The 13,764-nt window shown below is 42.8% G+C and overlaps 1 protein-coding gene across 29 annotated transcripts in view; it reads left to right on the top strand.

The window, feature by feature from the left end:
* Positions 1–757: 757 nt before the first annotated feature.
* The window catches only part of macf1a (microtubule actin crosslinking factor 1a), a 217,766-nt gene continuing 204,759 nt past the window's right edge, over positions 758–13,764 (top strand). For 21 of the 29 annotated variants that reach the window (XM_020050185.3, XM_010873839.5, XM_034294848.1 and 18 more), the window contains exons 1-2: positions 761–1,154; positions 6,779–7,034. In XM_020050185.3, coding sequence (XP_019905744.2) covers positions 6,791–7,034 — 244 coding nt within the window. In that variant the 5' untranslated portion in view covers positions 761–1,154; positions 6,779–6,790. Of the gene's footprint in view, positions 1,155–6,778; positions 7,035–13,764 lie in introns of all 29 variants that reach the window. The other 8 variants (XM_034294869.1, XM_034294870.1, XM_034294872.1 and 5 more) reach the window with 3 other exon arrangements.

The following is a 13,764-nucleotide window of genomic DNA, read 5'->3' as shown; positions in this document are numbered from 1 at the left end:
TGTTTGGGTTAGGGAATAATGTCTTGTCTCCTGGTAGCACTGGATTTTATTTGACAAAACAAAAGTAGCAGGTACTGCCTTACAGTTTACCAGATTTAATAATAATTAGGTATGCGTTCGTTCCTAGTATTTATTAATGGGATAATGAATGTGATTTTTCCCAAAGCATTTAAGCAATCTATTGAAAACTTTTCGGCTAGTCTACAACCCACTTTTATACTAAATTGTATCTTCTGTAGCATGTCTCTGGACTAGCCAGCACGAGTGTCCTGCATTTCATTTGTCCAGTCACACAGTATTGCCTTAGCCTTTGTTTGATTAAAACATCAGCAACGAGCCAGTTAATCCGGAACGGTCGGACAGAATTCCGTCGCGCACTCTGACGGCTCCGCGATAGGGAGATGGGAGTGGGAGTGTGGGAGGCAGGACAGTTTTTGCAACTAAGCTATTCTCCCAGCCCGACAAGCTGTCCTGTAGGACTGGGAGTGTCCAACGAGTTCTAGGCTACATAACTCTGAAAATGTGTATTTATTCTCCTTAGTAACTACATATTGGAAGTTAAGAAAGAAATTGGAGAAATTGAGATCACCAAAAAACTATTCGATATGATGAAATTAAATTGCACACAAATATACTGCAACAGCAGTAGCTGGTTAACAGTTCTCCTATTTGCTAAATGCCAAATTTAAACGCCCCTCCCCCCCCCAAAAAAAAATGCTTGCAAGGATCGTGCACCCCAGATGACGTTGGAACACCTCGAAATTCCATTTTCGCGACACTGAACATCTCCAATAGCTATGGGTTAAATGTTAAACCCGTGAAATACCTTACCCATTGATGAGGTCAGGAGAGAGTAAGAGCGAAAGTGAGCGAGAGTCAGGGACAGAGAGCGTGGTAGGGGTAGAAACAGAAAAGAACAGGAGAAAAGGAGGGAGAGGGAAGGAGGGGAATAGACAGCCATTACCGAATCACAGTCGTGGTATTCATCTATTCCTTGTCCCGGGTCGTTACAAATCGTACACACGGCTGAATAGCAGCCCTGGTCTGGCTGTCTGTATCTCAGCTCGGATAGACGGTCGTCGTGAGGAGACTCGGAAGAGCCACAGCATCCCTGTCTGTCACCCATTCTTGGATTCGGGGACTGCTATTCTCCGGTAAGGTTTCGGTGTCGTTTACCCGTTTACCACAGCATGTGTACTCGAAATCAAATGGACTGTCATCTTGATATTCTGAAATACATCTAACAAAATAATGCACTTTATAAAAATGTATTATGGTTGATTTTCTCTAGTGTTCATTAACGATGTGTTAAAACCTAATTCCATAGTCAAGTCCAAATGTGTTCTTGATTGCATAGTAACCAGTTGGTATTTATGTCAATAATAAAATGATTGGTCTGATCCGTAGTAGTCTATATTAGAATATAAATGCCAATATAATATAAATACTACTAATCTATGTATAATGTGTCGCGAATTTATGTGTAATGTGTCATATATATATATATATGTGTGTGTGTAATCACACGGGGTGTTAACCTACCAGTTTATTAAAATCTATCAATATCGATTTTTACCCATCCTTTCTCCTGGTCTACTAGAGTCAGTTTTAGTCGGTCGAGTAGCCTAACGATGTTATGCTATTAATGACTGAGACACAGCGCATATTATTAAAATCGGCATCACATGGATAAATGTTATTAGCCCATACTACCAGTGTGGACAAAGAGCTAGTGTGCTCTTTGCCTTCGCTCCCCACGCCACTTCGAAATTGGACCGGTGCTCACTCATGAATACGGTTTCCGCTATTTTAAAGTCGGTTGCCTCTCCTTTCTGATATTGCACATCAACTCATTTACTAAACAAACATCCCTTGGGTCTGTTCTATTTCCATGCGTCCACAGCCTTGTATTATAGCCGTGTAATTTATGTTGGATTTTTGAATGGGAGGTGTCCCTGAATATACGGTAATTGTATTGACCGTCCATTCATTATGGACACTAATAGGATGGGGACTGTGTACTCATAAACAAAACTCTCCAGTGGGGCGTCAATGAATTATCGGAATTTGGTCAATTTTTTACAAATGTGTTATGCCTTTTGCACAACGAACGCTCTCTGAAAAAAATATATAAAAAAATATACGCTAATGGTGAAAGCAAGATCCAAGGGTTCCCCTTCGATGCACACACCAGATGGCCCAGTGTGTTTCCCTGTTGTGAACAGCTTCGTGTTGGTCATATATGATGAACTAACATGCGGTCAGTTTGTAGCGGTTAACAGTCATCAAAATCCCGTTTTATACCAGTCATATTAATTTCCTCTTCTTCCGGTGTAACACCCCTCACTCGTACCAAAGCTTATGGCAACCACTCTCACGCCCTTTTCCGCTGCAGTGCCCACGGACACCCCCTTACTGTGTTCAACACTTTAGTCCACCATGAAACCGTCTGGAATAACATTTCACTGAGGCAGGAACTATTATTGCTCCGTGTTGATTTAGCTATAAAATAATGCAACGTGAGGACTAATCTAGAAGTCTGTCTCAATTAACCATCTGTCCTGAACTGTCAGTCACCTGCATTAGGTCTGTCTGTCTGTCAGTAGCTCAATCATCTATTTGTCTGTCTGTCAGCTCTCTTATATCCCTTATGCTATGTGCTTTTTGTCGTGACAGTAAGGAAGGGAAACAAAACTAGACCTAATTATTATGGTCAACATTATTATTCCGATAGCTAGACAACAGTGCTGTCCACTCATGATTCAACTGATACAGCGCTGTGAATTAAGTTGTTAGGTTCGAGCAGATATTACAGAGCTCATCTCTGTTATCAACCATCCTCTGTACCAAAACGATTGTGAGAGAGCATTTTCATGACCAAAGTGATCCAAAGTGATCCACCGTGTAACCCTTGTGTAAATGTGGATCTCTGTTAGTGGTAAAGTCATCGGATAATGACATACAATCTCATTGGTATAGATTTTTCTCACACACACACACACACACACAAGTAAGTGTGCGCACACACACACACACATCCAACTCTCTTCCTCTCCCTCGCCTCCTTGGTTCATTACCTCAGATAGTCCACTCCATCGGCACCTCACTGACAGTCTCTCTTGACTGGCGGTGGGTCTCAGTATGGGAACGTGTCTGGATAGCCGGTGTGGGCGAGTTCAGGCGTCCAGTCAGTGTTTCAGCGTTACTCATGACCGGGGGGGGGGGGGGGGGGGGCTTAATCTGTCAAGATCTCTCGACTGCAATTGTCTACAACATCAGTCATAGGGGTACAAGCAACCTCATGGCCATGGCTTAGGTGCCTTCCTGCCTAGGCAACCCTGCTGTCTGCTCTTCTATGGGTGAGGCTTCAGCTGTTTGCGCGGCCACAGTCTATGAAGGAATGCTGTTGGATTTGGCTCAGCCTTGGCTGTGTACCGGGGGAGCACCGTATTCATGGCCGTGCAAATTGGGGGGGGGGGGGGGCCTAGTGGCCGTTAGAAATCAACTCAGTCAACCTCTCTGCATCTGCAGACTGTCTGACTCCAACGGCTGGAGTCAGGGGGAGGAGGGGAAGAAATAAGGGAAGAGCATGGAAAGAGGGACAGAAGAAGAGAAAGAGATGGAGGCAGATCTGCACTGGGAAGTAAATGATTGAATTAGAATTTGTTTTTCTCCAATAGTATATATATTTTTTTTCTCCAAAAGCTGTCTTATTTTCTTTCACGCGAAGCCACGCAAAGGCATAATGACACAGCGTGGCTTTGAACTCACCATTCTGGCTCTATTTATAAACCTGCTGGCTCTGGTTGCCTCTGAACCAGCCCTCTGTCAGGCAGCAGTAGGGAAACTGAGCGATCCAAATGCACGCTGAGGATGCTGGGACGGGTTAACCCCTTCCTGGTACCTCAGAGACATACGTTAGAGGAAGTAGAACAGGCCTTCTGCCCAGGACGAGATTACTCAGATTTGACACAGTTACCACAGATGGAAATAGTCATTGGCATGTTTGACTCACCATTCACATGTCAGTGAAATAGTATTTCCACTACCTAACCACAGCTACAGTAGTCAACGGATTTTGTATCAATTCAGTCAGCTGCAAATAAATGACTACAGGTTGAAGGCCAACATTGTAAGATGGGAAAACCATAGTGGTTTTGTGGTCAAATTGGACCCTCTAGAGACCTAAGTTGCTATGTTCAAGTAAAAAAAAAAAAGCTGTAGAATCAAACAGTGTCTGGAATTCAACATAGAATAGTTTGGGCGGTTTCACAGAAAACCCACTCAATGTCCCCAGACAACGCTGGGCTGAGGTCAGTGCTGTTGATCCCCAAATGCGATAGACAGAGTCCGTACTCCCTTGAGGCCCATTCACATCAAACTGATTATAGGACAACTCTGTGCTCCACAACTCATCTCACTACATACTGTACCTAAGCAGAAAATATTTCTTTAAGTAAATATGTAAAATTAAATACATTTAACCTATTCAATCTCAACTTCATTAGTATTTTATTAGCGTTTAAATACACTGCTCAAAATAATTAAGGGAACATGTAATCATCGCAATATAACACCAAGTCAATTAAACTTCATGGATATCAATCTGTCCAGTTAGGAAGTGATTGTGAGTCACTGTTACCTGTTTTGGCGCAAATGAAAGTGACAACAGGCGCACTGGAGAGGCAACAGTAAGACAACCCCTAAAAATGGAATGGTTTTGCAGGTGGTGGCCACAGACAATTGCTCTCTCCTTATGTGGTGGTACCTACAGCCCATTCAGGTTGTACAGGTAGTCCAGCTCCTCCAGGATGGCACATCCATATGTGCGGTTGCAAGAAAGTTTGCTGTGTCTCCCAGTAAAGTCTCAAGAGCATGTAAGAGATACCAGGAGATGGGCCATTAGACCAGGAGAGCTGGACAGGCCGTAGAAGGGCATCAAACCAGCAGCAGGACCGGTGTCTGCTTCTTTGTGCGAGTAGGAACAGAAGGAGGACTGCCAGAGCCCTACAAAATGATCTCCAGCGGGCTACTGGTGTGCATGTTTCTGACCAAACTGTCAGAAATGTACTCCATGAGGGTGGCATGAGGGCCCAACGTCCTCTAGTTTCACCTGAGCACTCAGCCCAGCACTGTGCAGCTCAATTGGCATTCGGCAGAGAACACCAGAATTGTCTGGTCCACCATTGGCGCCCTGTTCTCTTCACAGATGAGAGCAGGTTCACACTGAGCACATGTGACAGACTTGAAAGAGTCGTGGTGAAAGTTATGCTGCCTGCAACATCATCCAGCATGACCGGTTTGGGGGTGGGTCAGTGATGGTCTGGGGAGGCATATCCTTGGAGGGTTGCACAGACCTCCACGTGCTAGCCAACAGTACCCTGACTGCTGTTAGGTATCAGGATGAAATGGTCAGACCCATCATCAGACCTTACACTGGTGCAGTGGGTCCTGGGTTCCTCTTGGTCCAGGACAATGCCCGGCCTAATGTGGCCAGATTGTGTAGGCAGTTATTGGAATGGCGAAGGCATTGATGCCATTGACTGGCCCTCAAGTTCCCCAGACCTGAATCCAATTGGGAACCTCTGGGAGGTTATGTATGCATCTGACGCCGCCAAGAAGTGCCACAGAATGTCCAAGAGCTCACTGATGCCCTGATCCAGGTCTGGGAGGACATCCCCCAGGACACCATCCATCCATCAGAAGCATACCCAGATGTTGTTGGGAGTTCATACAGGCACATGGGGGCCATACACACTACTGAGTCACATGAGTTGCCGTGATGAAATTAGTTAGAACAGCCTGTGATTTCAATTGTTTTCTTGTTTTACTTGTTTAGTTTGAATCCAGCCCTCAATTGGTTGGTGATTTTGGTTTCCACTGACCGTTGTTATGTCATTTTCTTCTCAATGAATTACACGATGTACTGTGCTGTAAAGATTTCGTTCATCGAGACCCAAGCGTTCATCGTGATTCAAGCGTCCCCTTAATTTGTCCAGCAGTTACATCTAACTTTTGATGGTGCATAATAAAAGTACCTGTAAACATATTTGGGTTTTGTTTTAATGCTAATAGAACACAAAGTTGACATTAAAGACGTTGAGGGGATCTAACATTGCAGTGCTCGTAACATAATTTCCTCGGCCAGTCAGCAGCGATGTCTGAGGGACCATCCTTCTCTATGTCGAGATCCTCCAGTCAGTCGTCTGTCACAGATGTAGAGTAATGTACGTCATACTTCTCTGAAATCTTGGCGCCAAAGCTGCTCGAATGTTGCTCCATTGATCTTATAGTGTGCTGTTCCTGTATTGACAATTGATTGACTCGGAGTTTCACGAAGGGACCCTGCGATGTCTAGGCATCCGCTTCACCTTCAAGTCAATCCTCTTCAAAGTTGAGTAATGGTCTTCTGGTGTCCTATCATTTTGAACTTGTCTGACCCACTGCATGTCATCGAGACCTGGAATCTGTGTTAGGGGGAATCCTTCCTACATCCTACTGCTTGCCAGAATTCATCGTTAATTCGCCACCTCATGTTGTTGCCAAGGTGACTTACACAAAATACAGGGAGACTTGAATTATTCATCACCTCTGCCAGATTACTCTGTGGATGATGAATTATACAGCGTCGCCTTCTCTCACACTTCCCTTCGCTCTCTTAACCTTTCCTCCCTTCTTTTTTTTCCCGTTTTGGCCTGACCTTATTTCCACCCCTCCCCCCGTGCACTATCCCAGATCTCTTGCCTTCGTCTTTTTACTCCCTCTCTTTTTTCCCCAGCCATCCGGGACGATGGAGTCCTCGGACGACGACACGCTGAGCGAACGCTCCTGCTTCAGCGAGAAGAGCGAGCGGTCGTTACGTAGCGAGCGCTCGGGGGGCTCCCTGTCCCCCAGCACATCCGCACCCCAGTGCCCCCCCGGTGACACCCTGCCCTGGAACCGACCGTCCAGACATGAGAGAGGAGAGAGGAGGAAGAGGAAGACCCACGACTCGGTGCTGGATCCGGCGGAGAGGGCGGTGGTCCGCGTCGCAGGTAAGACCATCAGGAGACACAGTACCGCAGCGTCCACCTGGAAAGGACCGGGTAGACCTGCTGAGATGGGAACTGATAATGGTTCTCCTTCAGTGGGGAAGAGTGGAGGCTGATGTGTGGAAATGGATTTCATTATATACCTCGTGTATGTTATTATGCATCAAGGGATCAAATCCAATTTATCTAATTCAATAACTAGCTGTAATTGTATTGTACTTTATAGGAGGGAGAGTGGCTATATCGCTCCACCTCACTTTTCTGTTATGGACAGAGTTTGGTTGGAGGTAAAGCCTAGTGACCTATCTGGCTCCCAAATGCCTTGTGTGGCTGCGAATGGGTCTATTATATATTTTATATTCTTTTATATTCTATTTATATTCTATTCTATTTATAGTAGCTACGGTGTGTACTGGAGCTATTTTTTACTAAAGTTCTTGTGATGAGGTACAGTTACAAGGAAACATTTCCAAGATATTTGTCTTTATTATATTATTTTGTCTTATCGCGTCAGCAAACAAGCTCGGGTTATTAATAAAGAAAGTAAGGGCTCTGCAGGAGGAGGTAGAGACAGTACATAGGAAAAAGGATTGATGGGTGTGGTGAGTTAAAAAGGACAGTTTATGTATGCTTGGTTTGTTTCTCAAGCACGCAAGCTGCTCTTCTCCTGCCATTTCTCCTAATGTCATTACTTTTTACAAACACAATCAGCACTGTCTGGCACTAAAAGAGATTCGCACAATGAGACCCATTGATGTGTTGTTTAACCAGATGATATTCAACTCCTATTAACCGTTATTAATCATGCTGTAAACCAGAGCATGAAGTCTTCCAGGGCATTGGAAAATAATATGTTGGAGTAGGGACAGGTGAACTGCAAACCACTTATACAAAACATTTGAACCCCTCCTCCTTTGAGGTCTGCAGCCTGCTGGTTTTCCTTTCTTCCTGATCATGAAATCAGTGGAATTGCCTTTGAGATCTAGAGTTGAGTTTAAGGGAATTAATGGGTTTCAACAATGTTAAAGAGGTTTCTGGAATCTCAAAAAAGCAAACTGAAGTTGTTACACAGAATAAAACACTGGGACCGGTTTTGGCGCATGGTTATAGAACCACTGCCGAAACCACTGGCTGACATACTAAAACTACACAGAGCATCTTCAACAAAAGTTTTAACGATTAAACTAAATGAAATGGCGAGTGACTTGCAATGTCTTTAAATTAAGTTTGATTTTGATTTCAGCGGTTGTAGTATAAAAAACATGGCATGTATTTCTCGGGTTGGCTTTTACCTCTAAGCTGTTTGTGTTTCTGTTGACCCATGCCGTGTCTCACTGTGCTATTCTTTTTTAAATCCTTTGTTTCTTTATTTCGTTTTAACAAATGGTTTTGAGGTTTTGACCGGATTGGTTTGTTTGACGGTTGTGGTTGTCTCATGGTTTTGCTGGAATTCACAGCTGTCCTGATATGTTTTGGTGCTAGCCTGTGTGTGTGTGTGTGTGTGTGTGTGTGTGTGGGTGTGAAAATGTGTGTGTGAGTGAGTGGGTGGAAAGAGGAAAGGCTGTGTCTGTTGGTTGTGATTTTATTATGAAAGAGAAAGTTCTTGGCTTCGTTTTGGCACTTGGCAGAATCTTTGACGGATGTCTTTGCTTAAACATTGAGGCAGAGTTGGTATGTGCAGATTACACATCTATCATGTTTATTCAAGAGGACAAAACACTGTTATATGTTTATTTCAGATGCCAATGAGGGTAAGTGATGAGAATGGAGTGAGCATCAATAAGCTATTCTAAATACAACTGTATATTAGCATGTATGGCCTTTAAAAAAAATATACTATGGACATGTAATTCATGTGACACAATGAGATTTTCTTACAGATTTAAATTGGGAAATTCAAGAATTAGAATCAGCTAATACTGTCACTTTTATAATAAATAAATAAAGTTAGCTCCTTAGCTACTCATGATTATTTTGAATTGACTTGTGAATTAGTTCTTCCAGTCATGGTCATATCTTGAGGGATTTGGATACTTGCTATTTGGCTGTTTGGCTAAGTGCAAGCCTGTGAAAGGAGAGCGGATGTCGGCTGGAGGCGGAGTGTATCTGGGTGATTGAATGTGATTGTGGAAATATATATGTCCTGTAATGTATGTATTCAGGGCCCCGGATACAAGATGCCTGCATGGAACCGAGGCGCCTGGGTGACTGCCTGAGCTCTTGCTCAAACACTTTTCACCAGGCAGCTCAAAGGACAGCTCGGCCCCATTCCCCTGTTGCCATGGGGACCCGCATGCACACTTGCCCAGTCTCTTGTTTCCATGGCTGTAAAGGGAGCAGGAAAGAAACTGGGAAAGCAAGAAAAAGAGAGGGCAAAACAAATAGTGGAACAGACAGAGAGAGCATTAGAATTTTAATTTAAATCGTCGATAAGAAGAGAGGGTTTGTGGAGGACAGGGATGAAGTATTCCACAATAAGAAGGAACGAGAGAGAATGGAGATAGAGAAAGGGGTCAAGGTTCAACGAGGGGGAGGATGGGAGGGAGAGTAATAGTGACATATAAAAAGAGACAGGGCTGAGAGAGAACATGTGGAGGGCACCCAGAGAAAACCAGTGAGTGGGGGATGTGAACGATTTGGACTGGGGAAAAAGGTAGTTGGAATACCACGCTATAAGTCAATTAAGTGGGTTACTTAAAACATACATCAACAGAGGCCCCATACACGCAACCTCTGTATATTTTGAGCGTCTCAAGGCAAGCAGTCATAATGGATACACCATAGACCTGAATCATTCTTCTGGCTAAATAGATACTTTGCAACATTATGGTCAGATTAGCAAGTCAGAAGACTAATTTGTACATTAATAAAATGCAGTAGGCTATGGTACTCTTTTAGTGAGGGTGTAGATCTTATAGTGTGTTTGGAAATTTTCAAAAACCTGGCCCAGATAGAAAGTTGTAGTTAGCCCTTATCACCACTAGATGGGGTTGTAAAGGATGGAATGACAATATCCTCCGGTAAAGGTCCTGGCAGACATGCCGGAGATAGTGGATGTGATTTGGGTGACATTTTGTTTCGGATAAGGGTAACGAGAGTCCTAGTTATGAAGAAAATCCTCTTAGACAGGCAGTGAGACCATTTCAGGTGACTCTTAGTACCCTTGGAATGGAAAAAGCTACCATTATTTCAGGTAGATTATGGTCTATGTCTGTCGACTAAGGCACCATAGGAATATGATATAACTAGGGTTGGGTAGGTTACTTTTTAAATGTAATCTGTTACAGTTACAAGTTACCAGTCCACATTTGTAATCAGTAATGTAACTTTTTGATCACTCAAACTCAGTAATGTAATCTAATTAATTTGGATTACTTTTAGATTACTTTCATATTAAGAGGCATTGGAAAACAAAATGAAATAGCCTATAACCAACTGAAATGAACACCTTTTGCGGGATCAATCAATGTTAGAGTTTACATAGCTGGCCAAAAACGGAATTTGCATTTTACATGATGGGTTGTGTAGGCTACAGTGCCTTTGGAAATGGGTTTCTAAACCATTGCTTTTTACTTTAATACGATTGGGCTACATCTCAACATTACATGCTAAAGGTCTGTCAGATATTCAGTCATTCCAATTAATCCAGAATCTGACTTTTTATCTGAACATAACCCAAAATCTAATGATTCTTAAGCCTGTTCTGTTATTTGTGTTTTATTCATGTTTTTAATTGCTTCAAAACTTGTTGAAAAATAAATGGCAATTACTCAAAAAGGGTTTTGACATTTTTGTATATAAAAATTAAGATATACATAGCTTTTTGTGCATAAACTAAATCTGCAGTAGTCTGATGATTTGCTCCACAACCAACATGGACAAAATGTTGCAGAAACCCCTGGCACGCGAATGCAATCGTTTGCAATCGTGAACACCCACACAGAAATAAGATTTACCCTGCACGAACATAACCTGCGATTATTATGGCCACCAATGAAAAAAATTAACTGTGATTATAAACCTGCACTCTTAATTAAAAATAAATGACATCAGCAGCCAATGATAACCAATTAATTTTCAGAGATGCAAAGCAAGCAAAATCACATGGCCTACCTGTTTGGACCGAGTTGATGTGGCCGCGTCAAATGCAAATAATGATCCTTTGGCAGAGTGCTTCCCAACACACCTTTTCTCCTCAAATGTCGTGGTAAATTCCATATAATGTTTTATCTTGAAGGCAATGCCATGTTACAGCTATCTAACAAATAGTTGCCTAATCTATTAAACAATTCAAACCTTGAAACTTGAAAAATATAAAACACCAGGTAGGTCGACCTATCATTGTTCTGAGAATGATGCGTGGAGTAGATAACTAAATAACATTTTATATGACTCGGCTAATATTATCCAACCAACCGAGGAAATTTAAACTAGCGCTTCCTCTGTCACTTAACTGGTTATGCGAGTCCACCTTTGCTCGCACGACTGAGGCACACAACTGAGGCGCGCAATTCATATTTTGGTTCAAATAACAATGGTTTTATAACATTAAATAATAAACTCAAACATACAACGGGGTGTCATAATTAACTTTTTCAATTGAAGTAATCCAAAAGTAATCTTTTATTTTTTTTAAGTATCTGTTATCCAATTACAATATTTTTGTTGGTAACGTAATGGATAACAGTTACTGTTTTTTTGTAAAATATCGTAAACTGGATATAATCACATCTGGGCCAGTTTATTCCCTTCACATTTCTGTGTTCCCCGTCTCTCCGTATCTTATGTCTCTTGGTGGTGTTGTGTGTATGTGTGTGTGTGTGCATGTGTCTTTGGTGGTGTGGGGTAACAGCCAAAACCAATATTTGCTGTCCTGATTTGCTTTCATTTCTGAAACTCTAGACCCGACATGAGCACCTGGACTGGATTTAGCATGTGGTAGTGTCTGGACTCAGTATGTATTGGTGTCTGGACTCAGTGTGTGGTAGTGTCTGAACTCAGTGTATGGTAGTGTCTGGACTCAGTGTGTGGTAGTGTCTGGATTCAGTGTGCTGGAGTGTCTGTACTCAGTGTGTGGTAGTGTCTGGACTCAGTGTGTGGGAGTGTCTGGACTCAGTGTGTGGTAGTGTCTGGACTCAGTGTATGGTAGTGTCTGGACTCAGTGTGTGGTAGTGTCTGGACTCAGTGTGTGGTAGTGTCTGGACTCAGTGTATGGTAGTGTCTGGACTCAGTGTGTGGTAGTGTCTGGACTCAGTGTGTTGTTGTGTCTGGATTCTGTGTATGGTAGTGTCTCAGTGTGTTGTTGTGTCTGGACTCTGTGTGCTGGAGTGTCTGTATTCAGTGTGTGGTAATGACTGGACTCAGTGTGTGGTGGTGTCTGGACTCAGAGTGTGGTAATGACTGGACTCAGTGTGTGGTAGTGTCTGGACTCAGTGTATGGTAGTGTCTCAGTGTGCTGGAGTGTCTGTATTCAGTGTGTGGTAATGACTGGATTCAGTGTGTGGTAGTGTCTGGACTCAGTGTGTGGTAGTGTCTGGACTCAGTGTGTGGTAGTGTCTGGACTCAGTGTGTGGTAGTGTCTGCTTGACAGGTTTATTTGGTAGAAGGAAGACACTGTCTGTGTTTTCATGACTGCAGAACATTGGATGTGTATTTGTATGGAGAGGATTTGGGGGGAAATGACTGGCATACATGACTGGAAACTAAATAAAGAGAGAAAATATCTCAGCCAGGTTGCTCTGAATAATTCAGCCAGAACGATAGTTCTCTTAATATCTCACTCTCTACCTCGCTTCTTCCATTATCCGTGAAGGGGCGAGGTCTTTGTCGTATGGTCTTGTCGCTGTTTATTTCTTGATGTTTTTATGTTAGTGTGACTGAACTTAACATATTGGAAACCAAATCATCTTCCACTATGACATGAATAAGGCATATCGGTATTATTCACTGATGTGAAGAAATGCCGCTTATGCTCCTGAGGCACTGCACTGTGCAGTAGTTGACCCATTGCTTCCTGACTCATAGGGTGTGTGTTTGTGTTTGTTTGGGGGGGTGGTTAGGTTTAGGGTCAGGTTAGGAATACATTTTTGTCCCAAAAAAGGCCTCCCATGGGTAGTACTGTCTCTGGGTCTCTCTCGGGGGTTGGGGCACATTTCCATTAAGTTAATGGACGATAAACTCAACCTGATCTATCTTAGTATTGGTAAAGGTTTGGAGAGAGCACTATGGAGCTTACGTCTACTGGGATGTGACAATGTGTCAGTCCAGAGATCTCAGGTCCCCTTAAGCAGGATGTACACTACAAAATGTAGGTCTCGATTTAGCTGTCTAAGACACGGTTCCAAAGATCTGAAACAACATCCTCACGCAATTGTCTACACAGGTGATCCCATGACAGAAAACACCTTTAAAGAAACCCACAGTTGCAGGGTCCTGTGCTAAATTAGCGAAAAAAGGCACTAAAAAGGCAAACAAACAGTAAAAAAATCTGACATGCCTGAAGATAGGAAGTGGAAGACATGGACCAGAAGACACCAAAACAACACTAAAACCTACAACGCATCATCATAGTCTAGCCACAGATGTCAATGCGGAAACATTATAGCAATGTGGTCGAAAGTGAAGGCATTCTTTCACAATCCCTGTTCAAAATATTAAAACAATACCTGGAAAAATAAAGAGATGTTTAAATTGTATGAATCCTACTTTGAAAAACAAAAATAATATATTACCA

Source organism: Esox lucius, chromosome 10, assembly GCF_011004845.1.
Source record: "Esox lucius isolate fEsoLuc1 chromosome 10, fEsoLuc1.pri, whole genome shotgun sequence".
NCBI classification, from domain to species: Eukaryota; Metazoa; Chordata; class Actinopteri; order Esociformes; family Esocidae; genus Esox; species Esox lucius.
This window is presented reverse-complemented; position numbering and strand designations above follow the sequence as displayed.